The 20,605-nt window shown below is 42.5% G+C and overlaps 1 protein-coding gene across 6 annotated transcripts in view; it reads left to right on the forward strand.

The window, feature by feature from the left end:
- Nucleotides 1-20,605, forward strand: part of LOC143154323 (thyrotroph embryonic factor) — a 173,564-nt gene that overhangs the window by 40,900 nt on the left and 112,059 nt on the right. Inside the window, exon 1 of one of the 6 annotated variants that reach the window (XM_076326334.1) lies at nt 10,725-12,416. The exons of 4 other annotated variants lie outside the window; for them this stretch is intronic. In XM_076326334.1, the coding sequence (XP_076182449.1) occupies nt 12,107-12,416 (310 nt within the window). In that variant the 5' untranslated portion in view covers nt 10,725-12,106. Of the gene's footprint in view, nt 1-10,724; nt 12,417-20,605 lie in introns of those variants that run through there. One more of the 6 variants, XM_076326335.1, reaches the window with a different exon arrangement.

Here is a 20,605-nt window from a genome sequence, read left to right on the forward strand (position 1 = left end):
TCTCCTTGGAAGCTCCGTCCTAAAATTTCTTTCTAGCCTTGAATTCACCTGGAACCTTCTCCGTTCCATTGGAACGAATTGCCCCGTTTTCAAGACACTTTTCTCCTTGGAAGCTCCGTCCTAAATTTTCTTTCCAGCCTTGAATTCACCTGGAACCTTCTCCGTTCCATTGGAACGAATTGCCCCGTTTTCAAGACACTTTTCTCCTTGGAAGCTCCGTTCTATTGGAAAGAATGGCCCCGTTTTCAAGACACTTTTCTCCTTGGAAGCTCCGTCCTAAAATTTCTTTCTAGCCTTGAATTCACTTGGAACCTTCTCCGTTCCATTGGAACGAATGACCCCGTTTTCAAGACACTTTTCTCCTTGGAAGCTCCGTCCTAAAATTTCTTTCCAGCCTTGAATTCACCTGGAACCTTCTCCGTTCCATTAGAACGAATTCTTGTCGTAATCTTGCGTTCTTTCCTGGTTCATCGGCGCACGATATTCTTAATTGTCTCGAAACTTTCAGTTTCGTCCACGATCCGAAAAATCTGATTCGAATGCAACGTTGCTTTCGCAATTGGAGCGAACTTTGTCCGCGAAATGACGCGCCGAGCAATACACTTGCGAGTCCAGTTTTTATTCCACTCTATTTTTAGTTGGAATCGGTTCATATCTTACAGCAACTGCGAACCTAACTGGTCCACAATTTTACACTTCGAAGCTGTACTCGTGGAATCGTTTCTAAAGTTCCGAGTACACATGAGTAAACCAGAGCTGATTAACTTGTGATATAAAAAAAATCGTATACAAAGAATTACACTCGGTGTTGAATAAATATTTAGGTGTACATGATAATTAGGTAATTATCTCGTTTAACTAAAATACACATGCAACACTCGTCCTTCCGCATCGTCCTTGTTTTCAATTCTCCAAAGTTATACAGGTTCACGTTACCTCGGATAATCTTTCAAAAATTCAAACTTTAAACACCGAAACAATCGATTCGAATTAATACTCCGTGCTCGTGTGGAGTAAATTACGAAGCAATCCGTGGTATCGTTCGGGGAAATTATTGTTACGAAGTAACAATTGTTACAAAGTGTTCGATTCGCGGAATAGGCGTTGTTCGTATCCACGAGGGTTGTCGATTATGAAATTTCGAGACAGAGCGATGGTGAATCGTTCGACGATCGATTTGGTCGGTTCTTTCTCTTGGCTCTGGCTCGCGATACCGGGAGTGAAAGGAAGCAGCAGGATCAACAGGTTGTCTCGATTCCCATTTCGTGTACCATCGTTAGACTGTAGCAACAGCTTAACCTTTACCCGGGAAACGAAAGCGTCTTTGCTCGCATCGAGATCTTCGGCCACGGTTGAAAAAGCAGACGCCTCGTTGAGTTTGGACAGCGTGTTATTACAGTAACACGCGTCGAACTCGTCGAACTTGCGCTCTCTTGAAAGTTTCGACGAACCTTTACAATATTTCCCGGTTAGCCCTTGTACCTTAACCGGCCATTTCTCGTTTTTACGATCGCGACAACGATGACGGTGATACGCTTTTATCGCGCTGGTTTTGTACGAGAAATGAAACGGAGTATCGAGCGAATTGTTATTTAAACATTGACGTAGAGATAAGTGTTTACGGTGCAGAAACGGGGTACAGTTTTGTACCGCTGTTGAACTGATCAGCGTGATTTACAAAATTCTATTTGTTTAGATTTGATTTTTTATTTTGGAAGAAATCGAAGATTTCTTTCGCGTCTTTGGTGTATGTTGGATCAGATCGAAAAGTAAGGCTGGAATTAATTGTTGTCTACTTTCTGGCGTTTAATTGTTACTTTGGGAACGGTTGAACGATGTTTGACGTTGCGCGACATCGCGCGAAATGATTCTCGCGAAGAAATATTTATTCTTGTACATTGTGACATAGAATCGATCGCTTATGATTAAAAAATTAGTGTCTTTCTGTGACAAGACGAATAAATACTTAGATACAAGATTAAAAGACCGGTGTGCGTTCGATAGTTTAAACTGAACATTTTAAAAATTGTATTGGGTTGTTCGGAAAGTTGTTTAGTATTTTTTAGTGAAAATGAAACACGATTATTTTAGAATGTATAAACATTTGATTAAATTATATATTCTCCATTTTGCAAAACGAAATGACTCTCCGAACAAATAGATTACGATCTTTGATGTAACTTCTTAGGTCTGTACAGTTTAGAATTTTAATTTTCTAATATTTTCGACTATAAAATTAACGATAAAAATAGTATAATATACATATTTTATTAAATTAACGATAAAAATAATATAGTAAAAAGATTTTATTAAATAGTATATTCTCCATTTTGGAAAACCAAATGACTTTCCAAACAACCCAATTCTCTACCTGTATTTTCATACTTATTGTGTTGTTCGGAAAGTCATTTCGTTTTTTTGATTTTAGTGTAAATAAAACACAATTTTTTAAGAGTATACAAACATTTCATTAAATTATATACTCTCCATTTTGAAAAACTAAATCACTTTCCAAACAACCCACTTCTCTATCTATATTTTCATACTTATTGTGTTGTTCGGAAAGTCATTTCATTTTTTTTTCAGTGTAAATAAAACACAATTTGTTTATAGTATACAAACATTTAATTAAACTATATACTCCCCATTTTGGAAATAACTTATGACATTCCGAGGAACCCGACACATCGACCGAACAACCGAGCAACAAAACCGATTTAATCCTCGTGAAAAAGAACGTAAATTTCGGCAAACTTAGCCGTCATTAAAATCGCATCAGAGTGATGATAGAGCGGGGTACGAAAGGACGATCTTCGGAAGCGATCGTGAATGAGCACGGCATCTGTGAGTCGACGAAAGAGAAAAGTACCACCGAGAGGGTGGAGATAATCTCTACGTGTGTGTCTATGTACATGTGGTGGAGAACAAGGAGGAAGGCGGTGGGAAAAAAAAGAGCGAAAGAGGAGACGAAGGAGGCGAAGGAGGTGGAGGAGGAGGAAGAACGACAACGAAGGAGGAGAAAGGAATCCTTCCGTGACCCGCACGAGGCTGCCGGCTCCTCGTGGTTTCCGCGTTCGCAGAACAGGCATCGCGTTCACGGTACGGGACCGGTTCACCGGTGATTCAGAGCTTTATGCCTCTTCCACCAGAATTAACGTCGACTATCTTCCCTCCTCCGTTGCTTTTTTTCCCTTTCTCCGGCGACCGGTGAAGGAGCAACGGAGAGAAAGGTCGCCGATGCGAACGAAAACGAAACGGGAACATTTACAAGCACGCGAAACCGCGGGTTACTCTCCGACTACCGCAACGGAATATTTAGATCGGTTTGTCCCATTGGACAAGGTAACGCGGAAGAGTAACCGTGTATAACCTTCTCTCTTTCTCCACGCTTTCCAGTGACAATTTTTACATAGGATTCGAGCGATGGATTCCTTCTAGACAGTGTTTAGATTTATTCTGAACCCGAGCAATTCGAAGAGAATATTATCGGACGAGAATGATAATATTTGGGGATTTCAAATTTTCTTCTCTGGTGAAAATTATAAACCTTTGGACTCGAGAGGAGATCCTCGATCGACAGCTAATTTAGTGTAGTATTTTCCATCGGGGAAAACTTGGTGGTTTGGAATTCTAATTCGACATTTAAATATTAGGTTTTCGTTGAGTGTTAACGTATGTGTGAGAAGTATACAAAAATGTTTTATTACAGATTTATTTTATTGCTTAAGGGTCTTCTCGAGGCGTTCTTGTACCTTCTTGGTAGCAAAGGGTTAAATACTAGCTTGTTTGATAACACTTGGTGGTTTGGAATTCAAATTGGACATTTAAATATTAGGTTCTTCTAGAATGTAAATGCATGTATTCTAAGAATACAAAAATGTTCCATTAGAAATTTATTATACTACTTAAAAAATCTTCTGGAGGCGTCCTTCTATTTTCTTGGTAGCAAAGAACCCTCGAGTGCAAAGGGTTGAAACTTTTGTATTTGTCGTTATACTAGCTTGTTCGATAAAACTTTGTAGTTTAGAATTCAAATTGGACATTTAAATATTACGTTCTTCTAGAATGTAAACGCATGTATTCTAAGAATACAAAAATGTTCCATTACAAATTTATTATACTACTTAAAAAATCTTCTGGAGACGTTCTTGTACCTTCTTGGTAGCAAAGGGTTAAATACTAGCTTGTTCGATAAAACTTGGTGGTTTGGAATTCAAATTGGACATTTAAATATTACGTTCTTCTAGAGTGTAAACGCATGTATTCTAAGTATACAAAAATGTTCCATTAAAAATTTATTATACTACTTAAAAAATCTTCTGGAGACGTTCTTGTACCTTCTTGGTAGCAAAGGGTTAAACACTAGCTTGTTCGATAACACTTGGTGGTTTAGAATTCAAATTGGACATTTAAATATTACGTTCTTCTAGAGTGTAAACGCATGTATTCTAAGTATACAAAAATGTTCCATTACAAATTTATTATACTACTTAACAAATCTTCTGGAGACGTCCTTCTACCTTCTTGGTAGCAAAGAACCCTCGAGTGCAAAGAGTTAAAACTTTTGTATTTGTCGTTATATTAACTTGTTCTCTAAAACTTATTCAACAACCTATTTACTTAACGACAACATCATCCATCAAAATTGATCGATTACTTATTCACCGAATTCCAACGAAGTAAATAAGCTTGAAGAATTAGGTTCGAAGGTGATTTTTTTTGCAAATTTCCAAACTATTTTTGCCAGGAGACGTTATCGGAAATATTTTATGAATTCGAACGAGTAATTTTCGGACCCAACTATTTTTTATCAGTCTGGTCGCATACGAATTTCTGTAAATTTTATTTCAACCGTTCTGGTAGATTCAATGCTTCGGCATCCTCGAAAAATCTTCCATCGATTATAAATTCATTATTCAGGTATCGCCAGCCGCATTTCCGAAATTTCTGTTCGCGTATCGAAAATTCTCCAGTCGAGTGCCCGATCGTAGATTTTGTTTTACCGCGTGACTTAAGTAACAATAATTTCGCGAAACGTTGGTAGATTCTTACGGAATCGAGAGAGAAAATACAAGCGGATACGTGCCTCGCGATATAAAGTTGTAAAATGAAACTGGAACAAATACAACTGTACCGTATAATTCCAGTTTTAGAAACGATAGGAATATAAAATCGGTCGTAAAAGTACGTACGTTTGTAAATTTAAAATACATTAAATGATACAATAGTTTCGAAAGATTCAACGTGTAAATTGTTCCTCGATCAAAGTCGGAAGATATTTTCACGATGTGAGAACGTTTATCGAACTCGGTTAGGTGAAAATACGAACAAATACGAAACACATCGCTCGATGTTAGAAATACAGTACAGGGTAGTCCATCCTGAACCGAACATCCGAATAACTTTCTTATTTGCGAAGATACGAAAAAATGTTACGCATATAATTAGCATAATTTTAAGGAGCAAGTATGATGCAAAAGAAATCTTTTTTTCTCGACGTAGATATTTTCAGAGTTTCGAAGGTCAATCTGTCGTTTTTATACAGAACGACCTTGAGTTTCTCTCTACGTGGAAAACTCGAAAAAGTCGAAAAACTTGAAAAACTCGAAAAAACATTTACTCGAAAGATCAATCCAGCCTGGGAAATATAAAATACAAAACAACGAAAAAATTAACACATTTTCTGTTTTCGAGATGAATCGCTCTGTATGGATGTTACGAAGAATGATTCCTATCGTAATTTAATGTATTCCCGAGCATAAATAATCGTACATTATCTTACATTTGCTTCGGTTTCTCGCAAATGGACCGCGTATTTTATACACGGAATTAAGTATTAATATTATTCCGCTAATATAGAAAATAATTTATTAACATACGTTTTGCATACGCTCTAAATGTATAAAATAAACGTTCGATTCGTTTTTGCAACCAAGCACACTCGATTTCTTTGCTCTCCAAGTCGATCGGAGCACTCTCGAATTGCACCCACAAACTTTTAATTTGTTTCTCGTCGTTCATCACGATACTTGATAAACTCTAACATCGACAACAGTTCTAACCCATCGTGACTCGATCTCACCGTGAAATGGTGTCTTCTCTTCGACCATAGACAAGAACACCGTGCAACGCCTGTGTCGACGGGTACGTAACGGACCAAAAGTGTCATAACCGTGTTCGATCACGAGCGCGCAAAAGTAACCGGAACTGGTGCTGAAACGTCCTCCCCGACGGAACTATCGAAGAATAAATCTCATGAGCGTCGAAGATAGAAATAAATCGAGACACTTTCTATCTGTGAGTTCTCTTAGAAAGTCCAAGAACGAGTAATCGAGTATCGTCGGTTACTTTATCGGGGAAAAAAACGTTCCCGTATCTCGAGAACAACGATCGTTTACGAATCATGGAAGAACCGTATCGAACGATCGTACGAATGGTAGAAGACAGCGGACCAAAGTAGTCGGAATCTTACTTCGGGAACAACGAGGAACTCTCTCTCAACGCCCCACTCGGTTTCGCCGTGAAACGGCCCCCTCTTGGCGTTCACCGTCCCGGCATTTCGCCACTTTCGATTTTACCTGGCGAGCATAGCCGCTCCGTTACCGTTAATTTCATGGATCGGTCACGATCGAACCACGCACCAGGAAGTGGGTCGATCCGGCGTAGAAAACGGGGACAAGCTGCGTGCAGCGGTCCTCGCGATCTAACGTCAACCGCGCGTTCCAATTTCTTTTTAACTTTGACGCCTCGGTGGAACACACTTCCTCGGTCGAACGCACCGATCCAACGTAACAGGAACTTCTCGTTATCGTCTCGTGTAGGTTACTCGAGTAAGTTTTCCGGTTCGTTAGGGCACATTAGGTTCGTCGTTTTGTTTTTTAAAAAACGGTGCTACCGTTTCACGAACACTTGAGAAGTTTCGCGTAAATTTGAAGATTCGTTCGTATATTTACGGTTGTTCAAGGTTTAGGTGTCGTGTAGAGCTTCTTCGTGTAGATATATAGTATTCACGGTTGTTCGAACGTTCGAGTGTCCTGTAGAGCTTCTTAGTGTAGCTATATTCACGGTTGTTTGAACGTTCGAGTGTCGTGTAGCTATATTCACGGTTGTTCGAACGTTCGAGTGTCGTGTAGCTATATTCACGGTTGTTCGAACGTTCGAGTGTCGTGTAGATATATTCACGGTTGTTCGAACGTTCGAGTGTCGTGTAGAGCTTCTTCGTGTAGATATATTCAGGATTGTTCGAACGTTCGAGTATTGTGTAGAGCTTCTTAGTGTAGCTATATTCACGGTTGTTCGAACGTTCGAGTGTCGTGTAGCTATATTCACGGTTGTTGGAACGTTCGAGTGTCGTGTAGCTATATTCACGGTTGTTCGAACGTTCGAGTGTCGTGTAGCTATATTCACGGTTGTTCGAACGTTTGAGTGTCGTGTAGCTATATTCACGGTTGTTCGAACGTTCGAGCGTCGTGTAGCTATATTCACGTTTGTTCGAACGTTCGAGCGTCGTGTAGCTATATTCACGGTTGTTCGAACGTTCGAGTGTCGTGTAGCTATATTCACAATTCTTCGAACGTTCGATTGTCGTAGTATTTCTCTCACGATGGAACAAACAACGAAATGTTATCGAACAACCTGGTAGCTCTCTTTTCTCTCGTAACGATACGCGTTGCTATTGTTATTATCATCACCGGTAAATGGTCTCGTTTGTGGGTTACTCGAGCGGGTTGCACGCGTAAACGTACCGATCCATTGAAAGAGCAAGTTGTTGTTTCTGGTTCTCTGTTTCTGAATGGCGATACATGTTATTGTTATTAGCGGTATCGTTGCAATTGAATATCTTTCCTCATTGGCGAGTTACTCGAAAGGGCACGAAAGGTTCCTTTAAGTGTTCCCCATTGTTTCTCAACGGTCTATAAATTTGCAAACTATTCTGTCTACATTTAAAATGTTAACGTTTTTCGAGTTTCATGGTACATCTCCGTTTAACTTCGACAAATTTTCATTATTACCATCAACGCTGTTATTAATGTTACACTCGTTGAAGCATTATTTTTATTTCTACTCTTTCTTCTCGTTTCAACTACGATTTTGTTGCTACGATACGAGCTATTGTCAAGTATCGCGTTCTCTGCGTTTGTTCAATTCGGTGCAACCCGTTAAACTTGTTTAATCGTTTAACCCGTTGTTTGCGAAACAATACTGGTTACAATTGGCGTAATAAACACCTACGGTAGTTTCCACGTGTTCTTGATTTCGTTTGCCGATTCTACGTGTTTGTTGATGTTTGTCCCATAGGTGCTTTATACGGTTCCGATTTAACGGTGTTACGCATTCTTTGTAACAATACAAGCGTAAGATAAACACGCGAAGAGCGAAAACACGAGTAGAGTAGCGTATGTTGCGGACAAGGTGCAGCTAAAATGTTGTTTTTGAACACTAAACGTGAGCAACGTACACGAACTGGGCAAATTTCGTTCGAAACGAAAGTGAGAAATAATTCTTCGCGAATAACATTTTAACGTTTCATTTTCAGCCGTGTTGCTCGAAAGTGTTTAAAGTAATCGTCACAACTGCAATAAATCTACGATTTCTTCGATTATTTTTTACTTTGGACAACGAAAGAAGTAAATACTTGTACTTTCGAATCATCTCGCGAGGAAATTTCCGGTTTAAACATTTTGTTGGAAACGAAAGTGAAAAATAATTATTCGCAAATAACATTTTAGGGAAATCTACGATTTCTTTGATTATTTTTTACTTTGGACAACGAACAAAGTAAATACTTATGCTTTCGAATCATCTCGCGAGGAAATCTCCGGTTTAAACATTTAAAATAATTTTAGCGTTCCATCTTCAGCCGTGTTGCTTGAAAATGTTTAAAATAATCATCGTTCCAATTAAACGACTAAACTGCAATAAACCTACGATTTTTTCGATTATTTTTTACTTAGGACAACGAAAGAAGTAAATACTTCTACTTTCGAATCATCTCGCGAGGAAATCTCCGATTCAAACATTTTCTTCGAATAAAAAATTGTTCGGGTAATTGTTTGTTCGAAAACTGTACAGAGGCGGATAAATATTTATTCGACCGGTAAGCAATAAAACTATCTTTCGCGTACAGACGCTTGTGAGTATTTATGCCCGGGATATTTGAACAATGTGTGTAGTATTTGTACGATGTGCGTGGCATGTGTACTTATTCTTTTTGCGGTGCGTTTGTAGAGCGCGTGGCACGAGCGATATTGTGTAGTGCGTCTGGCACGTATGCAATATTTATGCGCCGCATACGTCACGTTCGTATGTATGTGAACATTCGTCGGAAGAAACATTTTATTCCGACAAAAATCGAGTCGCCGTTTACGAAGGAAAAGTTGACCAAATTTTGACCGAGGGAAATTCCAAATATATATTTTTCGATTAAAAAATATCAGATCTTTAATAAAAATATCAGATCTTTATTAAAAAATATCACTCAATTCGAGATTCGTTTAAATCGTTATCGAATCCGTTCGAAATTACAAACTTTACTCACGCGGTAGATAAATATCGAATTGTACGCTATGTAAAAATTTCTTTTCTTATTTTCGAAACGCCCTGCGTTTATTCCAGCGACTCGAAGATTTAGGATGCCTCGGTTAGAGAAATTTCAAAGCGCGTCTACCGTTTACAAAAACGTTACAGCGCTCGTTGTTTCGAATATAAAATTATTCCTCGAGGTGGAACAACAAATAATCTCGAAGTAAAATAATTCCACTGTCCTTATTTTAGAGTATCCGAAAGCGAGTACACACGCAGGAGGATCCCTGAAAACGCTAAAGAGGTTAAAATTAGCCCGATGCGGAAGCATGGATCGCTTCTGCGGTTAATCTCCATCGATTTGTTAAAAAAGCTCGTTTTTCCGCCCGATCCTTCAATCGATCGGCTTAAGTAGATTAGAGCGACGCGGTGCTTCGCGAGGTTCCAGAAATACACTTGGAGCCACGTCGAATTATATTTCGATCGGTTGCTCCAAATTTCCGTCGCTCGTTGGACTCCGAAATCGGTATTTGTACCGAGAACGCTCGTCGAACGATCGTCGGTTCTTCCCCGTTGGTTGGACGCGAGCAGAGCTCGATCGGTGATCGACGAAGGTAAACGGTTCATCGATTCCGAGTCGTAGAACATATATTAGCTACTTAGCTATTTAGTCATAGCTGGAAACGTTTAATCGCGCCGAGGACGGTTCGGCCACGGGGAAGCTCGAGCAACGCGGTCAGGGGTTTCACCGTTTCGAACGCGGAAGCCCTTTGCACCTGCGGATTGGTCGAGGAAAGCGGCGGCGCGGGTTCAGCGGCGATGGAAAAGCGCGCGCTGAGGTCCCGCGGCGTAGGAACTGCGTTAAAAAGCGTCGAAAGCGAACGGGGGTGTCCCGCGCGAACGGAGGAACGAGGAACAGTGTCCGTGGCAGCAGTCGGAAAGAGAGAGAAAGAGTGGGGGTAGGGTGGAGTGTAGTGGGGGGAGAGAGTGGTGGCAGTCCGCGAGTGGACGCCGCGGAGCGGAGGAAGACGTAGTAGGATCTCTCGGTGTAGGAAGCGCAGAAGTGGTAGAATCTTGCACGGTGCGCGCGTTACGTTCGAAAGAGGGGAGGACGGGGTGTCGGGTGGGAGGTGGGGGCGGGTAAAAGCGGATGTTTGGCGAAGGCGAGAGAGACGGTGTGTCGCGGCGGTGGAGGGAACTCGCGCCCGTTCGCGCTCGCGCGCTCGCGCGCGCGCGCCTCGAGGGACGAGGAGCGAGGGCCGGCTCGTGGGAAGAGGGAAGAGCGAAGAGGGAAGAGGGAGCGACGACGAGTGAGGGAAGAGAGCGAGACGCGATCCTCGAGTGGAACGGAGCCGACGTTCACGGCTACTCAGTGTCTTTCCGGACGCCGCAGGTTCGAGGCACGCACGGCTTTTTCTCTCTCTCTTTCCCCTCTCTTTTTTTTTCTCCGTCTGTCTGCCCACCTGTCCGTCTATCCGTCTGCCTATCGGAGCTCTCCCCCTCCCTGTAACCACTCAACCCTCCGCGCCCCCCACGGGCGTACGCGTCTCATCCCCTTGAGGATCTTTCTCTTCGACTCCCCTAAGCCCCGTCTGTTTCCCTTTCTGGCTGGCCTTCCTCGTGCTGTCTCTCCTGGTCGGAACCCGGTCCCAGGACTACGTCGAGGCGCGTCATCGTCTCTCCCCCACCGTTAGGAACGCGACCAGGGAGCCAATAGGAGCACCGCTTCCGGCAACGGTGACGGCCCAATGGGCGAACACCGACGACGGATAGACGCTGACGGTCGCTGATTTTGACAGTCGACACACGACGACGGCACCGTGCTGCTCTCCTTCCGTGTGCGCGGCTTCGGCTCCGGCTCCGACTCCGGCTCTCCCTACTTGTTGCCAGGACGCATCCACGGACACGGATCCACCGCGGGGAGGACCGTACGGGTCCCTGTGTGATACGGTGTGTTGTTGCTTACGCGAAGGTGACGCTTACGCGATTCGTGCCGAGGACGGGATCGAGAAACGGAGACACGGAGACTGGGAACGAATTTCGTCCAGTGACAGTTCGCGGACCTCCGTAGGTGGAGAGGGAGAAGGGGAAGGAAGGGGGAGAGTTCGGCACGCGATCGAATCGGACGCACCGCGGAGGGTAGTCGAATATACAACGACCACGTGTACCAAGTAGTGGCCGCGAATTATTTGTTAGATATCGGTTTCGCATCGGTTGTAATTTCGCGGCAAGTTAAAGATCGATCAGAGGTCGTCGAGGTGGCTCCCCTCGATTACTATTTCGTTCTCTCCCTCTCTTTCCCGGTGATTCTCGTGCCGCGGCAAGTGTCCGTTCCCCGAGTGACTACGCGAAGGGACCGCACCACGGCCGTCGATCAGAATCGGATACAATTACGCGCAGATGCGGGGACAAATAAACACCAGGAACCGCGAAGCCTCGGTGGTGTTCTCGTCTCTCGTTTGCCCTACGCGCCGATAACGCCTAGTGTTCAGCTTCGCGTTCTCATCCGCCCGTAACGATCACCGATCGGTGTACCAAGGCCGCGACACATCGGAGGACTTAAATGCGCTCGTGAAACAAACCGATGAGCTGCGCTATGGAGTACCAGCAATTGGCGCCACCGCCGGTACCAGTCGCGCTTCACCCGGCGCATCATCAACAGCAGCAGCAGCAGCAGCAGCAGCATCAGCAACCGGTGCAACCTCCCCATCCGCACGTCGTGGTCGCGCCTGCGCTCCAGCAACAACCCCAACAACCACCACCGCCACCGTTACCGCCCACCTCCCATGGACATCAGGTGCACGCACCGCTTCCGCCTATTCACGACGACAGCACGAGCTCGCGTTGGAGTCAGTATCAGCATCTATGGAGGCAGCACCATGTCTACGTAAATGGTAGGAATTTTTCGACGAGAACTCGCAACGATCTGAACAGCGATGTTCAGAGAATCTATCGAGCTATGATACTGAACGATACACCGTTTCTAGAACGTTTCGATCGCGCCAGATCTCTCGAATTGAACTCGCCACACACGTAGCCTCGATAAGTTATTCAAAAATGACATTAAAAAGAAATGGTGGATAGCTCGATAATTGATCTCTCCTACCTCCGTTCTGGAGAGAATCTTCCCGCAACGATCTGAGCAGCGATCCGCGCGAAGTCTAGAGAATCTATCGAGCTATGATAGTGAACAATTACGATGCACCGTTCGTAGAACGTTACGATCGCGCTAGATCCCTCGAAATCGAACTCGCCATACCTGTAGACTCGACAAGTTGTTCAAAAATGCCATAAAAAAGAAATGGTGGATAGCTGGATAGATGTTAATTGACCTTCTCTCCTATGTCTGTTCTGGAGAGAATCTTCCCGCGCATTTGCAAACGGTACTAGGTAAATCGTTCTCTTTGAGTTACGTAGGTCAAGGACAGTTGTACTCCGACCAGAATCCATCTCGAAGAATAGGAAGTTCACTTTGTCGCGTGTCTCGAGTACAAGCTAGACGATTGGTAGCCACTGTCTCGTGTCTCCGTAAACGTTGGGAAGTTTTTTTGTCGAGACCCTCGTTAAGAGTAGGTGTCTTCGATCACCACGGACGATGGGAATCTAGTTTCGAAGCTGTCTCGTGTCTTTGCGAACGATCACGAATTTTCCTCGGGACGATCCTTCAGGGGGGAACGGGTGTTCTAGGATCAGCGTGGATGATGAATTTACTCCAGCCTGGTGTCTCTCTGTACGCGCTAGAACTCTTCTTCGAGCGTTAAGAATAAGCGTGTTTGATTAATGTGGACGGTTCGTATCTACTTTCTAGACCCAATCTCGTGTCTCGATAAATTATACGAACTTTTCTTCCGGATTGAACGTCAAGGATAGGTGTCTCTCCGCGCTTGATAGATGTTAACGACGAGAATACGCTCTGTACACGGAATCTTTCGAACTTTGCTTTTCACGTATCCCTCGAACTCTCGTGTTCGCTTAATCGGTTTAGAAACGATTAAGGTACGAAGATAAGGTACGAAAAATACGGTGGGTAATGTCGTCCGGCAATTGGGGGTGATTGTGAGAAAAATGAAATATAAAAGAAAACATATCTCCGTTTTGGTAACGCTTCTTACCAAAGAAGCTTCTTACCAAAGAATCTTCTTACCAAAGAAGCTTCTTACCAAAGAATCTTCTTACCAAAGAATCTTCTTACCAAAGAATCTTCTTACCAAAGAATCTTCTTACCAAAGAAGCTTCTTACCAAAGAATCTTCTTACCAAAGAATCTTCTTACCAAAGAAGCTTCTTACCAAAGAAGCTTCTTACCAAAGAAGCTTCTTACCAAAGAATCTTCTTACCAAAGAAGCTTCTTACCAAAGAATCTTCTTACCAAAGAAGCTTCTTACCAAAGAAGCTTCTTACCAAAGAAGTTTCTTATCAAAGATCTAACGATCTTCGTTCAGTTAGGATGCACCGTTCCCAGAACGTTTCGATCGCGTTAGATACTTCGAGATCGAACTCGCCACACCCGTAGCCTCGACAGTTGCTCAAAAATGCTCATAAAAAAGAAGTGGAATTCGCGTGGGCAAGTTCCTCGGATTGTCTCGCGTTTACTAGTGTAAGATTGCCCACGAAAACTATTTATAGAGAAATAAAAAACATCACCGAGGGAATTCGAATCTTATTAATGTACTCGCGTATCGAGTAACGAACAACGAACTCGTTTCTCGATGGAGAATGTTCAACGCTTGGAAATTTTCGTGAAACTTTCCCGAAAAATCGATTGCAAACGATTATCTTCGCTGAATAGTCTTTAGTGTGATCGTCGTCTCGATCGATCCTCGAATGATGAAAAAAATACCGGGCTATCGACCCAGTGTTCAACACTACAAAAAGTAGAAAAGATAGAGACTTTTAGCATTAAAGTAGGTAAAGTCGAGCCGTTCAACTTTACGCAGATTTATGATACTCTTTAGCATCGAGAAAGAGAACGTTTCATTTTGATCTTGGTCGAGCCTGATGCTCCAACGTACGTTAAGAATAGGAGTCTGTTCCCTGAGCCACGTTGACGATGATAATTTACTTCAGAGGCATCATTGTGTCTAATGATAGCAATTTTCCTTTGAGATGGACGTTAAGAATAGGTCTGTTCTCTAATATATGTTGACGATGATCGTTTACATTCGAGACCGGTATCGTGTCTACATAAATGACCGAATATTCTCGTTTCGCGTCTCTAAGGACGCGCGTTGAACTCTTTAACGTTCGGAATGGAACAATCTTTTATTTTAATTTTCGTACTCGGTTACGAACGATAGAAATAATTCGTTCGACGTCCGGATTCCAAACCGAGTTCTTACTTCGTTGCATTCGTTGTACTCTACGGTAACGATTTTCCTTTCGAACAGTAAGTTAAAAATAGGTCTGTTCTTCGATACGCGTTAACGATGATTATTTACTTCGGAAACAGCATCGTGTTATATAACTCGTACAACAGGAAGTTTTGTCCGACGTCTGCGGTCGAGAGAGGAACCAGTTTCCAGAGTAGTCCGATTCTCTCATCTTGGACTCGAATGTAAATCGAGAGTACTCTTTAGCATCGACAATGAAAATTTTCTATCTTTGTTTGCGTCAGGTCTAATTGCTTCGTTGCACGGTATTACTCGTCGTTGGGTGTACAACCGTCCCCTCGATTTCTTCGATACTTTTTTCACCCGAGTTTCTTCTTAATGTTTCACTCTTTCCTCTGTTCCTCCGTTGACGTTCAGAATCCGACGATAAATTTCATTTGTTACGATTTCTCCGTACTTTTGTACAAGATCCTTCAAACGACACGAACAGCTGACGTGCACGGTGTTCGTTCCTCTTTTTGCTTCCTCTTCGGTACTTTTGTCGCGGGAAGAGCACCGTGACGAATCGACCTCTTAAATTTCTCCGCGGCAAAAATTACGACACCGCGTCTCGTTTGCGTCATCCGTCGTTAAACGCGTAATATAACGAGCCGCGAATATTAAAAACCAGTTAATGCCTTTCCATCCACCAGAGCTCTCCGAAATTCCTTGGAACTCGCTGCAAAATTTACACCGCGCAATTAAATTCTCCCGTATTTGTAAACATCGTCGCTATCCATTCGAAAGAATATTTCTCGTTACTCGAACACCGTTCACAGTGTAGCCGATAGTGTAGAATTCGTAATAAAAAAATGAATTTGTAACATAAATCAGGTATCGATAAATTCCATCGAACGAATCGCGAAGATGTTTACAAATACGAAACAATTCGATCCTTGTTCTATCTAAATTAGCTCATCATTTTTTGGAGTATTTGCCACAAATTGCGTTAAGAAAGATTCCCCCGGCGTTCGAATTCGCGTTAAATTGAGGTTAGGTTCGAACCACGATCGAAGTTGGATTTTAACATCGAACATTGAGGTTAGGTCCGAACCACGATCGAAGTTGGATTTTAAAATCGAACATTGAGGTTAGGTCTATACTACGATCGAAGTTGGATTTTGAAATCGAACATTGAGGTTAGGTCTATACCACGGTCGAAGTTGGATTTTAAAATCGAACATTGAGGTTAGGTCCGAACCACGATGGAAATTGGATTTTAACATCGAACATTGAGGTTAGGTTCGTAACCTCAGCTCGTGGCAAGTTCCCATCTTTGCGCAATATCCGCACACTTTCTTCGTTCGCGTAACAAAGACGCGGTAAAACGATCAATTAACCTTGAACTTGGAGGAGAATTGCGATAAATTCCTCTTGGCAACGTAGGACATTTTTCTTCGTCTCGAAACTGGCCAGAGATGTTTCCACGAAACCGGGAAAGGGAATCGCACGCTGGAACGAGAGAGTAATCGCGAAACAGAAACGCCCACCTGTTGCTTACATCAGGTTGCCTACATTTTATCCGCAACTGTATCACTACTGTGATCTAACGATCTACTTAGATCATACTCCGCGGAGGACTTTCTCCGTGACTTTTTCCTTTCGACATCTTTCTAGCGTGAATTATTACTTCATAGAATTATTATTGTACCGGTCTCGAGAGACAACGGTACGTTCACGTGACGATCAACGCGAGACAAATCGAACGATTGACAATTTTGCAACTAATGGCGTTTGGTTGCTCTTCTTGGGCAATTAAATCATCGAATATACTCCATAACGTCTCGATATGAAATTTTATAAACGTTGGTCAATATTTTCATCCCTACGAAGCTCACCGCGAGACAAATTAAACGATTGACAATTTTGCAACCGAATGATGTTTGGTTGCTCTTCTTGGGCAATTAAATCATCGAATCTACTCCATAACGTCTCGATATGAAATTTTATAAACGTTGGTCAATATTTTCATCTCTACGAAGCTCACCGTCAGACAAATTAAACGATTGACAATTTTGCAAACGAATGATGTTTGGTTGCTCTTCTTGGGCAATTAAATCGTCGAATCTACTCCATAACGTCTCGATATGAAATTTGATAAACGTCGATCAATATTTTGATCTCTACGAAGCTCCAGCGTTATTTACGCCTTTATTTATTTCCCGGCTGGCCGGCCCGCGTTCTCTGTCGCGGAAAGTTATTTATCGACCACGGTCCGAGTTAACGGGTTTGAACATGGAGCGTAAATGAATCATACGTGTTCGTATGCGAACGTGTGAATTCACCTATGCACCTATCCTACTTGCGACGGAATCGACTCAAGGCTATTAACATTTGCATCCTCCCACGTCTTCCATTTGATCTCTCTCTCTCTCTCTCTCTCTCTCTCTCTCTCTCTCTCTCTCTCTCTCTCTCTCTCTTTCTCTCTTTTTCTCTTTCTTGCAGGCTGATGCTTTGTTCGAAAGAGAATCGACTGAAGGAAGAATACGTTTTTTCGTGTTTTAGAACCGCGTACAGGAGAATTAGATCGGTGTTAATAATAAACAATTTTAACGCTCTGGGACCTAACCGACTTCGAAGATCAAATCGAGCAGGATTGGAGTTGTTCGAGCGAAAGTAACGTTGCAATGATACAAACCACTGATAAAAAAAAGAGAAAGGAGGAACTTTTCAATTATTATTGCTCAATTTTAGCCAAGTTTTACGAAACGATGTTCGAGGAACAATTTACAACATTAATTCGTACGGTTAATCGAGTACGGTGACTGAAAGGCTCGTATTTCGTTCTAAAATTTCAATTCAATTTCCGAAATCACGAGTTTTCGAATGTTGTGTTTGCGGTAGAGAGAGTTTCGAGTTCTCGACCTCGTTCGAGGTTCTCAGGTACCTACCCTTGATTTCGGGTACCAGGATATCTTTATCGAAAACCTGTTTAGAAAATCGCGGGAGTGCCTTGAAAGCCGAGACACAGCTCACTATTCGACGATTTGATCCAAGTGTAATAATTTCTGCTCTCGAGAGATAGGTACCTACCCTTGATTTCGGGTACCAGGATATCTTTATCGAAAACCTGTTTAGAAAATTGCGGGAGTGCCTTGAAAGCCGAGACACAGCTCACTATTCGACGATTTGATCCAAGTGTAATAATTTCTGCTCTCGAGAGATAGGTACCTACCCTTGATTTCGGGTACCAGGATATCTTTATCGAAAACCTGTTTAGAAAATCGCGGGAGTGCCTTAAAAGCCACAATAGAAGTACGAATTCTTTACAATTTGCGCACAGCATTGAGACAACACTCGTTATTCGACGATTTCATCTAAGTGTAATAATTTCTGCTCTCGAGAAATAGGTACCTACCCTTGATTTCGGGTACCAGGATATCTTTATCGAAAACCTGTTTAGAAAAACCCCGGAGTGACTTGAAAGCCGAGACACCGCTCGATATTCAACGATTTCATCCAAGTGTAATAATTTCTGCTCTCGAGAAATAGGTACCTACCCTTGATTTCGGGTACCAGGATATCTTTATCGAGAACCTGTTTAGAAAATCGCGGGAGTGCCTCGAAAGCCACAGTAGAAGTACGAATTCTTTGCATTTTGCGCACAGCATTGAGACAACACTCGTTATTCGACGATTTCATCCAAGTTGTAATAATTCCTGCTCTCGAACGATAGGTACCTACCCTTGATTTCGGGTACCAGGGTATCTTTATCGAACACCTGTTTAGAAAATCGCGGAAGTGCCTTGAAAGACACAGTAGAAGTACGAATTTTTTACAGTTTGCGCACAGTACAATCTAGACCATTAATTTACTTAAAAGCGACAGGTAGTTGCAATTTTTTACCTCGATATAAGGCCGAGTTTCGCGTGCAACATCCAACGAGGAAAACAACGAATGGAACACAATGAGAGCGAGTGAGACAGAGCAACGATCGCCAAGTGTCTCATTACACGCGCTCGGTGGTTGAAACTTCAAAGCACGCGTACTCGGTGTGTTAACCAATGAAAAATAAAATTGTTTATATTTTTCGTCGTATCTTTACAATGTATCGACGGTTTCTCGAAGCTTTTCCCCATGAAAATGACTCGAAACGTAACCATGTTCGAATCATTCTTTATTTCACATTGTTCGAATCGTTTGTAAAGAAACATTTAATCATGCGCAATAAAACAAACAATCCGAACCAATGAATGTTGTTTCGACTCATTTTCGTCGACAAATCCCCACCCTAATTCGTAATATTCTCACTGAGATACGATAAATATAAATTTTAATCTTCAATAGAGAATGAAATTTCAAGTAAGTTAAACGTTGTCTTTCGACCGGTAAACAATTGATTATTTAAACCGTTGTTTTCACGGTCCGATGTAGCGTAGTCGACACACACTGCGTACGAAAGAGCAACATTTTATTACGAACAAACGACGACGAACAAAATCGACGTACGTCTAAAATTCAAATTTTTCTTCTCGACGAACAATGGATAAAACGCTCGATACATCTATTGTTGCAAGTATAATATATCTCTGACGCTGTACGGAACGGGAATAAATTACAGGGCCGTAGTTACCGTATAAAATATGATAAACCGTACCGGTGTGTATCCATAAACAAACCGGTGAATGTTGCGATCGTGGTGTCGATTAAAGATTAAGGTTCAACAATTTCGTTACGTGGGGCGTTGAGTTCGGTGTTGCGAATTTTTTCGAGAGATTCAAGTCTTCACGGCACGCGATACTAAATCATACTTCGAGGCCTATTAAACGCGAGCGAGCGAGCGAGACGCACGCTGGTTTCCCGCAGCAGTTAACGCGTTAAAAATAACAGAGGACTGAATATGCTCTCTTAGCTCGACATTGCCAATTGCACGATCCTCGTTTCGTATCGCCTTTCACGCTGTTGGACTTTCCTCTCGGTTTCCCGGATTCTCGCGAAACATCCTCGCTCGTGGAAATTCAACGAGTTCCCTGAAAAGTCCACGAACGCGCGCGTAATTCAAACGTAAATTAATTCGAACGATCGGTGAATCGATAGAGGAAATGGAAAAATGATTTCTGCGGGTAAATCGTCTCGAAGTTCGCGAAAGAGAATCGAAAAATTTTCAAGACAGACTACTGTTCACAAAAGAAGGTTTGCAAATGTAAACCAAAATCGGTGTATTTCGAAGCAGGAAGTAAACGAAAGTGCCTTTCTGTATCGATTCATTTTATTATCAAATTAACCGGTGTACACGTTATGGTAAATTTAATTCACTTATCACTACAGAAGTTCTCGAAACGGTTACTTCGACCAAGTGGAACAAAAATGAAGTATCTATAAAGATACTCTTTCCTTTCTTTAAGTTGACTCTCGACGAGTTTGAGAACCATTGATTTAAATTCTCGGTACGCAATTTCTATTCCTCAGTCGAATATTCAGATTTGATCACCGTTTCGAACGATGGACTGGAACCGATTGCTTCTTATTTCATCAATTTCGAACAACGTTCTGTCAGCTCTCCCGTCCCGTGTCTCCACGAGGAAGAACGTTCATCGATCCTCGTTCCTCGTCGTTTAGCTAGTTGTTTAGCGCGACAGTGGCTCGAACGTCGCTCTTCTAAACGCTGAACGACCTCGTGAGCTCGTTGCAACTGCGCTCGGGCGTGCTCGTCGAATTGTCGTCGAACACAATGGATCAAAGCAGTTCGAGGGGCACAATGCTAGGGATGGGCGG

The sequence above is a fragment of the Ptiloglossa arizonensis genome, chromosome 14 (assembly GCF_051014685.1).
Source record: "Ptiloglossa arizonensis isolate GNS036 chromosome 14, iyPtiAriz1_principal, whole genome shotgun sequence".
In the NCBI taxonomy this organism is placed as follows: Eukaryota; Metazoa; Arthropoda; class Insecta; order Hymenoptera; family Colletidae; genus Ptiloglossa; species Ptiloglossa arizonensis.